At 44.2% G+C, this 15,547-nt stretch overlaps 1 protein-coding gene across 1 annotated transcript in view; it reads left to right on the top strand.

The window, feature by feature from the left end:
• The first annotated feature begins 1,226 nt into the window (after positions 1-1,226).
• BMP3 (bone morphogenetic protein 3) overlaps positions 1,227-15,547 on the top strand; it is a 40,496-nt gene continuing 26,175 nt past the window's right edge. The window contains exon 1 of the mRNA XM_009872953.1: positions 1,227-1,290. Coding sequence (XP_009871255.1) covers positions 1,227-1,290 — 64 coding nt within the window. The remainder of the gene's footprint in view (positions 1,291-15,547) is intronic.

A 15,547-nucleotide genomic window follows, 5' to 3' on the forward strand; every position in this document is an offset into this window, starting at 1 on the left:
CAAAGCCACCTGTGGCTGTAGCATTAGAGTAGCTACTCTGCATGCTCTTTTTCTCCAGTCTCTCCAGAATGGGCAGATGCTGTGGCCCCCAACCCCAAAACCATGAGCTTGTCTTTCACCTTAGTGGAAATGGTGATTCTAATGGATTTAGTTCCTTCAAGAGAGAATGAACAGGCTGAGATGGCTCTTCAGGGTGTTCTGGGATGCTCTTCCCTCCGCTTTCTCTCCGCATTCTGAGTTGGGTTTTGGTTTGGCTTTTGTGTTTATGAATTTACTAAAAGGCTTGGAGTTCTTCAGGAGCTTTAAAGACAAGCTTGCTTGCCACACAGGTTCCAGGAAGCATCTGCAGTTCTCTTTTCATAGGTCATAGTTAAAAGGCAATCCCCTGCTCTTCAGTCCTACACTTAAATTTGGGCGGGGTGAAGCGTCCTGCACTGACTCTTGTTTTTGCTTGTTGGGGCCTTTTTTTTTTTTTTATTTCCTTCCTTGTTTCTTGTTGCTTTCTTTTGCTCCTACTCCCAAATTTTTCTTTAAAAAAACCCCTCAACTGCTTTATACTTCTGCTTCTTTCCTCCGTATGTCTCTCCATTCTATTCTGAGTGTTGCCTGCAGTAACTACCCGCTCAGGAAACGTTCCTGTTCCCGGTTAGCTGAACCCAGAGGCTGTGCCTGCCTTCTCGTTACTCATGCTCACTTTGCACCTTCTTTGAGCAAGTTGTAGGTTCTGTGTGCACTTCTGGTTTTCATAAGCTCCTCTATTTTAATGCTAACAGAATTAATCTAAACTCGCACTCTCAGCAGGCTGTTCTCAGCCAGAATATTGTTTTCAAACTAAAGCTACGCCCTGTTTACATAGATAAGCAAATTCACAGTCCACAGAGCTTCTTCCAGTCAGAGCAGCTGCCAAACACTTAGCACTAAGGGACTGGGATGCATATGTTTCACATACATAGCAAACATTTGTTCTTCTGAAGGCTAACCAGATTTTTTTTTCTATTTCTTGGGGTTGTTGGTGTTTTTTTTTTTTTTTTTTTTTCCTTTTCTGAAGAGTTGAATGGTAGAACATCTGCTTCTTGGCCTGTCATTCTTTCCCACAAATGCTGTTTCCCAGGTTCAAAAAAGCTTGGTTAGGTTAGTTAGTTAGTTTGTTTGTGTGTGTGTGTGCGTGTGCATATCTCGGTGCCCAGATCGACCCCAGGGGCTCGCAGGGTGATGCTGCGCGCAACATGACGGTTGCTGTTGGCACCACGTGGGATCTTTCTGACCTGATCTTTCTCTCAGTCATCCCGGGTGCCGCATCTGATGCCCTTTGGTGGCACGCAAATGCACATAATAGAGATGGTCACTAACAAAAACCTGAAGTCCTTCTGCCCGGTGGTCTGAAGTGAAAGCTAGACCTTATCTGACAACTCAAGTGTTGGGCCTCAAGTAATAATTTTAGCAGCTGTGTGGTCTGCTCTCAGTGTTATTCCTGCAACCCTAGCATGAGCCAGGTCTCTCTAAACCACAGGAGAGCTTTACCATTTCGTATAAGGTACAGCACATACTGCTTTGAATTACAGCACAGTTGTTGTCTCTGTCTTTCGGCTAACTAAATACAATATGCAAGAATAATGGTACGTGCTCTGCTACCCCAGTTTAGCACCAGGCACTGCTCTCTTGGGCTGGAACCTGGCATGTAGCTGCTGCACAGGGAAGGTATGTAGAGATGCTATCTAAAGCCTGTGGTCAGAGCTTGAAGATACTTGAAGTAAGGAAGAAAACCCCGAGGGAAACATAAATTGTCTGAGCATCTCTAAGGATCTCTTCTTTCTTTTTAAAAAATTTTTTTTTAAAAATTTGCATTTACCTTTAGACCACATCCTGCTTATTTTGGATAGGTGAGAAGAAAGCTGACTAAAGGCTCCTGTGATCTTGATACTCTCAAAGTCGGTGGTTTTTCTTCTTTTGTACAGTAATAGGCAGGTAAAAGATGTGTGTTTTCCAAAATCCCGCTTGGCATTTTTGAGCAAAGGAGAAGGAAAGTGAATTAATTTCAGACAGACTGCAAATTGCAAAGCTTTTCAAAGTTCCATAAGTAAGGCCATGTTTTATGCTGTTTTCGCTCCCAGCTAGCTAGAAAGAACAGGTTAGCAGTTTATTCCTACTTGTCCAGCAAAAATGGCCATAGCATCTGATTTTAAGAGAGCAGTGAGGTCCTTTCTCTGACCACTGGTGTTTCTCTTAGATGTAGCATGATCCACAGGTGGCAAATAATCCAAACTCCAGCAACAGAAATAAGTTGATCCTCATTGAAAATATATTTCAACGGGTAACGTATTTCACGCCTGTCCCTTTCAGGCTAATTGTGCTTGTGTCCCTGGGTCCCCACCTGTGATATTGTCCACTTGAACAGAGTTTCCTCAGTGAATTGATAAAGGATTCCTATATATTGTTTGACTATACCTTCCCATCAAGTATCCCACTGAGCTTCAGCTTGGCACACTTGACCTGATTCTGGGTGAGGTGACGGCAGTGCATATTTTTAGGTGACTTTGGAGGTCGCTGACCGAGAGAAACACGCTTACTGGAATGCTTCTGGGGGAACTGCTCCTGAAAATGCACACGGTCATGGCAGTAGAACTGTCCAAATATTCCATGTAGTTAAGAAGATTCTGCCGGCATTTATGTTTCCCGTGCGCTGTTGCTTTTGGCTGAGACACATTCATTTTCATTGCAGTAGCTGGCGTGGGGCTGTGTTTTGGATTTCTGCGCTGATAGCGCAGGCTCGCGTTGGTTGGCTGAGCTGTGTTTGCACAGCATCAGGAGCTCTTCTGCTCCTCGGCCCACCCCTCCAGGGAGGAGATGGAGGTCCCGAGACACCGTTACAGGTGGCGGAGCTGTGCTTTCCTTGGTGTGGCTGAACACCTACTTGCCCTTGGGACATAGGAGATGAATTCCTTGCTTTGCTTGCACGGACAGCTTATGCTTTGCTGTCTTCATCTCTCCCGAGTTTTCTCACTTTGACTCTTCTGATTCTCTCCCTCCACTCACCGTGGGGAAGGGGAGCAAGCGAGCAGCTGTGTGGGGCTTTGTTACTGTCTGGGGTGAAACCATGAATTGGGGTCCGCTGGAATTGTTGCTCGCCAGGTTTTGCATCAGTTAGGTGTCTTCAGAGCAATTCTTTCCCACTCTGTCTCTCGTGGTTCTTGTTGAAAATGTTGTTGGACAGGTACAAAGAACTCCAGGAAGGAGGGATTGGCTCATAGTGTACCGATTTAAAGATTCTTGTTGGCAAAGAATTTACCATGTCCCCTGAGAACTTTTATGTTGAGTGGATAAAACCATCCTGTGTCTTGGTTGGACCCTCAAATTTGATCTTCACCTTCTGGATTTTGTAGTTGGATGCCATGTTAAATAAAGCTTGAGCATTAGACAAGTTATAATTACAGAGGCTGGCATCAAAACTGTCTTCAGATATTCTTCAGTCATTTAAAAAGAGTTTTCTTAGAGGTAATTTACGTTTAATGGCCATCTGTCATCTTGGCAGTGTCACTCTTCTACCTCTCGGTTTTCTACCCATCTTTTTTGAAAAGCATCAAGAACCCTGTGAATGGGGATGATCTCACTATGTGTATCGTTTTGTGCTTTCAGCTTTGAATCCCTCATCAAGCTGTTGATCTAAGTCCTCTTGTCTCATTTTTCTTTCCTGGTTGCTTATCCATTTAGGCAGGTATAAAACTGTGCTTCTCAAACTGAAAGAATGGGTAACAATTTCGGTCAAAAGCGATTGTTCCTGAAAGTTGTTGTTTCAGTTCAACTTACGCCAAATGCTGCTCTCTAGAAGAACTGGTCAGTTGGGGAAACTGCCTCACTGAGGGTTTAGTGAAGCCCTTATTCTTGGTCATACTTCTTAGTCACTTGAGAGGTAGTACATCTGGGATTTTGCAGGAGGGGTTAGGATCTTGTGCAGAGCTATTGAATTGTCTGTTTAATAGGAAAATACATACTTTGCTGCAACACCTTTTTTTTTTGAGCTGGCTGAGGTTTTCAGAAGATACTAAATTTATTAAACATGGTCTTAAGAAGTGACCTTTAAATCAGACTGTTGTTCACAATACAAAGCAAAAGTACTGAATAATTAAATTTATGCGATATTCATACTTTACATCCTTTGGGTAATATCAGAGGCTCTTGTATTTTATCTGTGTGGTTCCTCCGAGTATTTTAACCGTTTTATTGCATTGCCCTATTAAGGGAGTATTATTTGTATGATATAATCCTTGTTTGGTTCCGGTTTATTAAATGAAAGGAATGTGTTAGGCAGTCAGTTCTTAAGAGGTCTGGAATCTGGACTGCAATTGAATCCATTCCCTCTCAGTTAATTTATGTAATCAGATGAGAAACAAGTGTAATAAAATTTGTTCAAAGAAAATGGAGAATGTTCCCTCTGTGGATCCATACCAAAAAAAGTTCTCTGAATGTAGCTGCACAGCAAAAGATCAAGTTTGGTCTGCCTTCTGTCTTATCAGCCATACTTTGAGCGTCCCTCCTAGTAAAGGAGGATGAAATGAATGTCTTGAAGTAGAGTTCCAGAACTGATGTGAATTCCGGCCCTGTTTTTTTATTAGTGTTCTGTAACAGTGTGCTAGATATGGTGGTTTTGGTATCTTGTACACTGCAGTGTTTTATTCTCGCGCTTATGGTTGCAGGGTTTTTATTTCTTCTTGCTAGCGCGCATGTTCTTTTCTAAAATGGAGCCAGGTTAGGAGCCCTTTTTTTACTGTAAAACACAGTTCCTAGATTTTCCCCTGAACTAATGGTGTCAGATCACTCATTTAGCTCATCGGCAGCGAATCCTGTTCTGCTTTGGGCCTGGCACGCATCAGTCTGAGCACGGGAGGTCCGGCGCTTGAGGCTTTGTGGTGATGCCCCTGGTGTGTGATGGAAGTGCATCGTGATAGCCAGGCGCTTTCAGGCTCGACGAGAAACCTCCCATCAGGTTCTGCTCTTCTCCTCTTGTAGTTGAGCTGTGGTCTGTTTTCGCTGCAAGGGAGTGCAGTGTTTGGCAGTTATTCACGAGCCAGGCTTGGAATTCCCTCCAGTTGTATTGTCAAGTTGATTAGGAGATACCATCTGTTCATCTGTAAAGACATGCAGGCCAAATCACCACCAGCGGTACCTTCCCAAGCATCGGGCATGAGGCAACGTGTGATAGCTTCTGCTGGCTCTGAACGGGCAGCCCTTGGGCAACTCACTCTTGGTCTTCGTCTGCATTCATTGTCCGTTTGGTGTATTGCTCTGCAAGCGAAGCCAACTTCTCAGCAGTGCTAAGTCCCTGCAGGTCAGCAGCACAGTAGTGTGTCTAACAATTGGGTGCTACATGTAGGGACCAGAAAATAAACCAATCCAGCGTTTCTGAAATGCACAATTTCCAGTCTTGGGGATTATTCTAATTTTCAGGGCTTCCCATACTCCTAGTAGTATTACATCATGAAAGATTTCAGAGCTGAGAAGAAATATGTTGCTCTTTAGCATCCCTGTGTCATAAGGACTTGACCACGACTGATAGAATGAGTTTAATAGGATCTTGTGGAAAAGAGGTACCTGTTTCAAACAGTTTAATGAGCGCAATATTTTGGTTTATAGTTCACAGGAAATAAATAAGTTTCTTTCAGTGGTTTGTCATCACACTTCATATTTAAAAAAATGCCTGGGTCTTGGGTTATGAGTGTGCTCTGTGTTCGTTGACCAATATCCCAATAATACCAAGCCAGCTATGTTTGAGACTATGGGGAAACAAGTGGCAAGGGATGTGAAATTAGGGAGTGCGGACGTGAATGAAGCCAGTGAAGGCTGGTGTCACTCCAGCTGTGTAGGCTGGAGCTCTTCTCTAGCTGTGTGTTTGGACAAAATGTTGTTCTCATTCTTTGTCTGACTCGAGGATCCTTTCCTCATATAATGGTATTGATTGTCTATGAGACTTAGAGTCATAACTCACAGATAGTTTCTCTCTGGTTTTTAAATTTTTTTTTTTACCTACACTAACTTTCAGCAGTATTCATGGCTTGGTGACCTGTTCCTGCTTAAACGAGTTGCTATCTAGCATCCAGCGTCCTGGATTTTCCATCATGGTCTTCAGATCTGTTGTCGGTGAAGTGATGCCATCATGCTGACAGGAAGCGGGGCGGGGCAGGAGGCCAAGGGATAATTATTAACCACTGCGGAGGTATGCAAGGCTGAGGAGAACAGATGGCCACTTAGGTAGAGAGGAGAGCACATTCAGGCTTGATGTTTGCATGCGCGAGAAGAAAATTCTATTGCTGCCAGCTCAGTAGATGTTTAGTTTGGAGATGTGTGCTTCTACATCTGGCTTGTGTTAAAATACAGCAAATACTACTTTTCTCTTCTAATTTCTCCCTTTTTTTCAATTCGAACTTCAGTCTCATAAGAAAGATAAAGCCTTTTAAGAGAAAAAATTATCTTTTTACAGCTCTGAACAAACTAATTATTCATTTGAAATAGGGAAATGGAAACTACCAATTGCAAAAAATCTTAGAAAAGAAAAAGTTACTCATGTAGGGGAAAGGCTATCTTATGTCCGTGTCAATGCAGTTGTGCCATTAGGAGAAATCTCTCAGAAGATAGCAAATGGACAAGTGCTTGTCCAGAATGTGATTTTTGTAGAAGCTTGTATGTGCAGTTTTAGAATCGGACAGATTTCACTGCTGTGTACGCATGAAGACAGTGTTATGATGCATGTCGATTGGATCCCAACACGACAGGTCTTCCTCATTTTGCTGATTTCCTGAACGTAAAGGGGACAATTTTGCAGTACTTGGCTCACTCGTTCCAAGGGACCTCTGCAGGGCACGAGACCAGCTGAATCAAATGGGTGGTTGTGTGGAATTACTAGTACTTTCTTCAGTTGCCAGCCCTATCTTAGAAAGATGATGTACTGCCTAGGTAAGTAATGTTACTGCTTTGGCTTCCAGCTGCTGTAGGTAAAGCTGTGCATTTGTGGCAGATGATGTTAAAATTGAACGAGAGGATCAGTGCGTAAGCGTAACTTCTCCGGAACGCTTAGCAGGGTGAAGCCACATCCCCCGTGATAGATAGCCCGTACCTGTGCCTCACCTAAGAGATCAGAGGTGGCTGCTTGTTGATTACCTGCCAGGAACCAAAATTAATCTTGAGGGAGGGATCTGTTGAGACATCTGTTTTACCTCCTTGGAATAATTTTCCCTGCAACTTCCAAAACTATTATTTGGAAAAGACCTAGTATCTTTAAAATGTTAAAGGAGGGACGGAGAGGGGGAGAGGAGCAGGGAGAGACAGAACAACCCCATATGATCTCAGGATAACTTCGATAACAGTGGGTTTTGTGGCTGCGTTTTTCAAGCTCTCCTTTGTGAGCTATGTCGCTTAAAGACCCAGTGAAGGATGGATATGCAACTGGATTTCCCATGTCCTAGGTGAGGTCTGAGCAATCAGAGTCTTCAAATATACACTTGGTAGAGAAATTCCTCCGTGCCTTGAACTCAATCTACTTGTCTCCTCTGCTGCCGCACATGTCCGCAAGTAATTTGATCACGTACAAAAAAGGTATTACCTTTAAAAGTTCTTGTTCAGTACTGCTGTTTGTCCTTTAGTTTTATTTTTTTTGTCATGACATGTATTTGTCTTTCCTCCCGCGGGATGCCAGTTCATCTTTCGTGTATGAAAATGGTTCATGCTTCTCATAGTTTCATTGCTCATCCTTAGATCTCATCAGTGAAAAGTATGTATTTACACTATTATCTGCAGCATCTTATAGGACCTTCTTTCCTGGGCGCCATGGTCATATTAAAGGTAGCTGATCAAAACCAAGTCAGTGTAGTTGCGGTCATTTTCAGTTTGCTTCTAGTACTCGTATAAAGGAACACTTGCTCTCTGAGCAGTGCTATGAGTGTCACTTTGTCATGCCCCAGTACCACAGTACTTGCAAGCTTTAAATCTGTCCCTTGAGAGAGGTATTAGGAAGATGAAGAATCCAAACTATTGGCTTCTAGCAGAGATCTGCGTGGATAAAACATATATTTCTCTGTGTTTCTTGTGGTTACTTGAAAAAAGGGGAGGGAAGACAATCTTTTTTTGTTTTGTTTGCTTGCACCCATGGCTATGCCTCGCAGATGGAGGTGTGTGGTTTCTTAGCCAGAGAACCTCGTGGAGCAAGTCTGAGGGTTAGGTTTGAGCCTCATCTGCTTCAAGACAGGGCAGCTTGCTTAATACCAGCGAGGGCCGTGCCAAGTACAGGGAGCGTGTCTCATTTGTAAAGTACTGGGAACGCTAAAAAGTGTGTTGTGTGTCCTTTTTGACCTGTTTTTTCTGCCTGTCATCTAGCGTACACGTGCCTTCTCTTAGCTGATGAAGTAAGCATGTGACTTTGTTTTCCTCCTCTTCAGTTTTGTTATAAATCTCTTCCTCCCCGCTTTTGGAGCTCAGGCTGTGGTGGCCACTCAGCGCGACTCTCGGAGCTTTTAATTTTCCCTTTTATCCCAGGTCTAAGGGCTGAGTGGTAGGGAGTTCTCCAAGTGAGCCCCGTGGGGCTCGTTCAGTGCAATCCGAGTCTCGCAGCCCCAGGTAATTCTTCTGGTGCTTTTCCAGCGCCTGAAGCATGAGACCAATTTAAGAAAATAATGTCGTGCACTGCGATAGTAAATGTGCCATACATCTGCACGTGATGACAACTTAACTGCAGGTACTCATGGGTCCCACAGGCTGTTTTTATTGTGTCTCTGAAAATGACCACAAGCTAGGCAGGTGACTTAACTCATTTCACTGATAGGGCTTGTCCTGGGGGTATGTTTTTCCTCCTGCTATGAGCTTTAAACAGGCTATCCCCCTTTATGCTGGCCCCCTTTCTTGATTAATGCCTGGAGACTATGGATTTAGAATGACATTCCAGGCTGATCTAGTAACGAGGTTTGAATGTGAACGCTGCGTACGGCGAGCCAAGCCGGAGTCTGAGCTGTGCCAGAAATGTGTTGTTTCCGCACTCTGTGCAGGCAGTGCACCTGCACCTACGCGCCGGAGCTGCCACCGAGGAAACTTTCCTGCAGCCCTGCTTCTCATTACATCCCCGGATCAAAATTTCTTTGTAACGACCCAGGATCTAGCCAGCTCGGTCTCCTGTGCTGGTATACCCTGCAGTTTGTGGGATACTGATACCGCGCTCTCCAAGACGTTCAAAAGCTTGGGTAAACGTTTGGTAACATGGATTAATGGCCTTGTGTGCACAGGCAGATCACACATGTTGTAACCACACTGAAAATATGTCCTGAAAAACAGCAGGAGAAAGGATGGGAGAAGCACTTAATAGCACTAAGGTGGGGAAGGAAAGGTAATTGTTCTGGTTTTAATGCTCTTTGGAACTAACGATAAAGCAGTTATTAAGATTAGTAGCCCAGAAAGCCAGTCGTCTCCTGGCCTGCATCAAGAGTCGCATTGCCAGCAGGTCGAGGGAGGTGATTCTTCCCCTCTAGTCCACTCTTGTGAGCCCCCCCCTGTGGAGTACTGCATCCAGTTCTGGAGCCACAGTGCAAGAAGGGTCTAGACGTGCTAGGGCGTGTTCAGAGAAGGGCCACGAGGATGCTCAGAGGGCTGGAGCAGCTCTCCTGTGCAGACAGACTGAGAGAGTTGGGGCTGTTCAGTCTGCAGAAAAGAAGGCTCCGAGGAGACCTTATTGTGGCCTTCCAGTAGCTCAAGGGGGCTACAAGAAAGCTGGGGAGGGGCTTTTTAGGATGTCGGGCAGTGACAGGACTAGAGGAGATGGGTCGGTTCAGATGGGACGTGAGGAAGAAGTTCTTTCCCATGAGGGCAGTGAGATCCTGGCAGAGGTTGCCCAGAGATGGGGGGAAGCCCCATCCCTGGGAGTGTTTAAGGCCGGGCTGGATGGGGCTCTGGGCAGCCGGATCTAGTGTGGGATGTCTCTGCCCATGCCGGGGGGTTAGGAACTGGATGGTCTTGTAAGGTCCCTTCCAACCCTGAGAATTCCAAGATTCTATGATTCTAAGTGAGGTAAGGAGAGACACTTTAACTTTTGCAGTGGAGCATTCACATTATTTCTCGGGTTGCATAATCCCACATATGTCATGTAACGTTGCAACATAGAATCCCAATCTTTTCAGCCCTAAATTGTTACAGATACGGGCAGTTTGTTGTGGCAGCCCCTGTTGTCCCGTGCAGGGCAGGGGAATGGTGCCTCTTAGGTGTGTTTACAGTTTTGCTGGAGTGTATTTGCATGTGTTTTGCAGCTGGGTGTCTACAGGAAGGCTTAAAGACGGCTCCCTCATTGATTCCTACAGTACTCTGCCACGGTGTTCAGATTTCCTCTTACTGTACTTGATGTGTTCCTTGCAAAATTATGACTTTATGTAAAGTACTGAAGGATAACAGAAAGTATGTTGAAAATCATGTGGCTTAGAAATTCTGTCTTGAAGAAGGCAGGTGACACATTTGAAAACAAATGTCTAAGAGGCAGGAGTTGTGATACCATACACCTCTAGCTGGATGCATAGAAACGGGTGTGCTTTCTGAACTTGGTTGAGAATATCACTTTTTCTTGCTTTTGGACACGGCAATATTCTGTTCTAGGTACGACACATATATTTCCAGTACTCTATAAACATTCAACTGCATTAAGGAGATGTGGTGAAACAGTGTTTACATCAGTTCTAAATCATAATATTTGAGAATTTAGCTCAAAACTTTGGGGAAGGAACAACTAATCTATGTTTTTAATTTTAAAAACTTCTAGGAAGATATTAAACTGCTTTCAGTCAGATCTTCCTGTATTTAAGCTATTATGCTGTTCCTGTGGTTTTTGGACGGAATTTAGCTTTTTTTTTTCTCCGTGTATGCCCTAAATTTACTATCTTCAAAGACAGATGCTTCTGGAAAGCTTTTGTCTTGTAATGGTTATTGAAGTTCTGGGTTCCGTCTTTTATCTGTTTTGGTACCACCGCTGTCTGTGTTGCTTGGTGGTGCAGGTTCCCCCTGGTTGCTTCACTTTTGCTTTTTCCCTGGTATTTGATCCCTTTCATTGTCAGATGACAACCTTATAGTTTTCTTGCAGTCTTACAAGTGTCGTTACGTACCCATTAGTTAAAATCAGAATAATCCCACTGTAGCTCTTGAGGAACTTGATGGATGTGGGTTTTTGCACGTGTTTACTCACGTGTGTGGTTTTGCCCATTGTAACGTGCAGGTGTGTAAAAAAGGCACGTGAGGCTGCTCTCCCAGGAGCTTTGTCTCTGATGTGATGGAGATCGAGGCTATTGAATTTTCTTTCTTCCTTTCTTTCTTTTAGAACTGCAGGCTTTCTTCAGTATTTGTAGTAGTTGGTTATAGCGGTTCTTCTGACAGCAAAGACAATAGGCACTGCCTTCTCTGCTACCAGACGTTCAGCTGCAAGAAATGTAAGGGATCGTACCTGGCCCGGTGTTTGCAAGATGTGGTGCCTGAACAAGAACATATTAGTTTTACAGTAACTACGTTGCTTTGTTTTTAAGATTATGTTTTTATGCTACTGGCTGTTAGTAAATCTCCCCAGTCCTAGTCTCATGGATGCTCTGGTCCCACCAAATCTTAGCACAACAGGTCTTTTTGTTGTCTGGCATTGACAAGCTGGAAACTGCAGTAGTTATTACGTCCTGAGCCCAGGGTTTGTAGTCTGGAGGTTTTCTGAGGATGCCTTTTACAAGCCGTTTGGACCTGATCAGCTTTTTAGCAACTCTACCAAAGACCTTTTCCAACAAGACTGGGTAGTCCTTTCCTGAAAAGCTGACATTTTTGCCTTTTGAAGAGAAGTTGAGTCGTTCAGGATGGAATCTCCTGCTGCATTTTCAACTTTCCCTTGCCTGTGTACTTAAAAGTTTGAGGACACTGTGATACAGATAAAATCCTGAGCACATTGCAGCAAGGTGGTGGATCAGGAAGGAGAGAGCTGTAGAGTGGTATTTTGAAAATGTGCCTGAATATTGAAGATAGTGTCTTCTACATGTTTATGTAGCTGGCAGAGTTTAGAGAATAAGAGACTGGTGTTGCAACTACTTGCAGAAAACAGCAAGGTAGCGCTCTCTCACAGGTTTGCTGTCTCCCGTGAAATTACCTTATGCAACTCAAGTAAAATATTAGGAAAAAGCAGTGTTCATTTTTCATAAAGGTATTACTTTTCCTCAGTTGAGCTGATATTTAGAGGTTTTAGCACATGGTTTTATAGATGAATTTTATTTATTCTGGGCTCAACTCTTTGCTTAAGATTAGTTGGAATGGAAGGCTATGTGAAAGAAACCAGAGGAAGAAAGAGAGATGTGCATATGTTAAGCATGCTTTGAGTACATGCCTTGAGAAAAACACGTCATTCCATCTCAGGTGTTTAATCAAACTGCTTTACTCAAGGATTTTAACCCTGCTTTTTTCAGAAAAGAAGACGTTGGAGAAGCTGGCCCAGCTCCACAAATACACATATCCAAATCGATACGCAACAGTATTTGGCCGTTTCCTTTACTAGCTCACCTACTGCCTGGTCGCCAGTTCATTTCTCTAGGTCTTGCTGTTCAGCATGTATCATTACGAGGCTGATGCAGCCAGGGCCGAATCGTTCCTCTCAGACTAACTTGGGCAGGCATCTCAAGGTCATGTTTTTAAAAGCGTTAGGGTGTGGAAGGTGCCGAGGGGGATTTTGGAAAACCCGCGGAAGCTCCCTGCGATGTACCCCGCCTACTCCAAGAAGCCGTCAGGCTTTGGAAATCTGTCTTGGCGCTTGCCTGCACCTGTGGCACCTGAAGCGATTCGTTCAACGCTGGATAGCACAAGGCTGCAGTTTTAGGTCATACTCTGGATTTCATTAACGGAAGGTGAAAGTGACAAAGTGAACTGATGTGACAGCCAGGCAGGTGCTCTTTTGTGATGCCTTTTTTCGTTTCTGGGTTGGCCTTTGCTAGAAATTTCACTCATTTAATCGGATAATAATTCTTTCCTAAAGATCTGCTTTTTGTCCTAGAAGTCAGTCATGTCTCGTCCTGTGTCGGGTCTGACCATTACGTGCTTTTTTGTTTCCCGTGGTGAGGAACTGGTTTTTGGTAAATCCTCAGCAAATGAACGTCGAGCTCCCTGTTCTCCAGAAACAGTTGTTCAGATCCTTAGCTGGCCCCACCACTTGATGTGGAACAGGGACAGAGCGTCCACTGCATGCATGGTTTGGGGTTTTTTTTGACACCCAAGGCGTGGAGATGAGGGAGACTGACTGAGTTTTTTATTTTTGGGAGTCTTGCCCCTTGCTCAGGTCAGAAGGTTTTGAAAATGCACTTTACTTAAGAAAAAAGTCACTGGATTGCTTTACTGCTGTTGCAATCACTGTGTGGTGGTATGCAAAAGAACAGGGAACAGTTGGGTTTTGTGTAGGGTGATCTATCTGCTATATGCAACTTCCAACAGGCTTTCAGTGGTTATTAATTGCACAATATGTACAACCTATTCATTTTGTTGTTCCTTCAACAAATATGTGTCTCTCTTTTATCTTCTTTGTTGTAGCTTCAGGATAAAGCTTTTTCTTTTCATTGCTCATAAATCCTAACGTGTTGGGTGGTTTTATTTTTTCGAAGATGGAGAGAACTAATAAGATAATACATTCTGAGTGATTACTGCACAACTTCTGGAGCATGACGGTTGTTTCATAGTTTCTTGGTATTGGGCCTACAACCCTGAGGACTTCAATTTATTTTCCTCTTACTGCTTTCATTGCTTTTCTTTTCCTTATTAATCTGAGCCATGCTCCTGAAACTGTAGGTACAGCGTCGAAAACATACAGTAACAGTTGCCCTCGAAGGTTCTGGCAGAGTTTGACGAAACTGCACCGTGTCCGAATTCTGAAACCACTGGAATTAAACAGGTAGTCTGGGAGAGTGTCCTAGTCTCTTTGTGATTCTATTTTGCAAGAGGTGTTTGTGGGCTGTTTAAAGTATTTTAAAGTAATGGGTAGCAGTTCTGACGTTAAATGTTTTATTTGCAGTTAAGGAGATCATACAAGTGCATGCCGAGCGTGAGTTCCCTGCAGTTATTCTGATGCCCAGTGCACTCACACCAGAGGGCAGAAAGAAAGAGAACATCAGGGTGAAGCAGCTGCTGCTACTTTTAATTACAGTTCCAGTATTCTTTGTTGTCCTACGTACCCCAGTTTCCCGTGTCTTCACCATTCTTTTGCTGCCCGACTAAAGCAAGCTGCTCTGTGCATTACCAGGAGAGGGGCTGAAGCCAGGTAGTTTGCATCACAAATACGTAGAACCACACGCTGAAAAAAAAGCTGTTGAGCCATCCTTGTTTATAATTAGCTTTTGACTGAAGTCCCAGTCTGCTATAGGGAATGGTTTTATCTTTGTGTATGTGTGGGTGGGAAGAGAACTGAATCAAGGAACCAATCCTTGTCCTGAGGGGAAGAAAGAGTAGGGTAGTATAATCTAACCCCATGGGATCAAAGGTGGGGCCAGCACAGACATAAACACCTTTGCTGTGTGTTCCATCTCCCTGTTTTGAATAGTAAATAATAAGTTAGGACAACAAAGCTCTAACTCTGCAAATGCTCACCTTCGGTTCTGCTGGTCAGATGGTGTGCAGTCCTTGGTGCGTTCGGCTTCTAAAGTGCTCTCGTTTCCCAGGCCTGACGTGCCAGGGCATTGCAACCCCTGGAATTTGCTTTGTGAGACTTTCTTCCATCACAGCTCACTTCCCTCTGCTGAGTGAGGGGAAAAAAGGGGGACAGTCGCCTTCTGAGGCATCAAAGTGCAGTTTGTAACCCTACCAAGGATTTGCCTCTAAAAGAACAGTTATCCAGCTCCTTTCATGTGAGCACCCCATCTCCTGGCCCAGCTGGCTGTTGGGACTCTGGGCTTCTCTGCCAGTGGCCCCCATACCCTAGGGAAGACTTTCCAACGTTTTCTGTGCCCTGGCTTCACCAACCACTGATGAGCTGTAATAAAACCTGCTTTACATCTCCCAGCAAGGTCGATTCAATGCGTGTTTACAAAAGGACCCAGACACTTTGGGATTCTGTTCACAGAAATAGCTAAATAGCATTTCAGTGCTCAAGTTAAGTATTTATTCTAGGGGAAGAAGCACAGATAAGATGAGATGCCCTCAGTCCTGACTTCCAGCCTCCTCTTGCAGCAGCCTCGTGGTAGAACACGTTGATAGCCATGAGCCAGTTGCACTGCCACAGCAACTGGCAGGGGAGAGGCTGCTGGAGAAAAGCCCTCTCCCATGGTCTTCGACCTCCTGTCTGTTTTACCAGTATTAGGAGTATTTCCTGCTTACCTATATTCATTTGTCCTCCAGCTGCAGCAGCCCTTCCCATCCGACCTCCGGAAGGTAGGTGTGAGGCTTGCCTGAATCCTCTTGATCTCATCAAGTTTTCAGCTAAGAAAACATGAATGAAGGTATGCAGGGAAATTTCCTTCTGTGGCCAGACATGTAGGCTTCCTCAGAGCAGCCACAGTCTGGTGGTATGTGCCCATCTTTGTTTTAGAGAAAA

This window comes from Apaloderma vittatum, unplaced genomic scaffold (genome assembly GCF_000703405.1).
Source record: "Apaloderma vittatum isolate BGI_N311 unplaced genomic scaffold, ASM70340v1 scaffold5817, whole genome shotgun sequence".
Lineage (NCBI taxonomy): Eukaryota > Metazoa > Chordata > Aves > Trogoniformes > Trogonidae > Apaloderma > Apaloderma vittatum.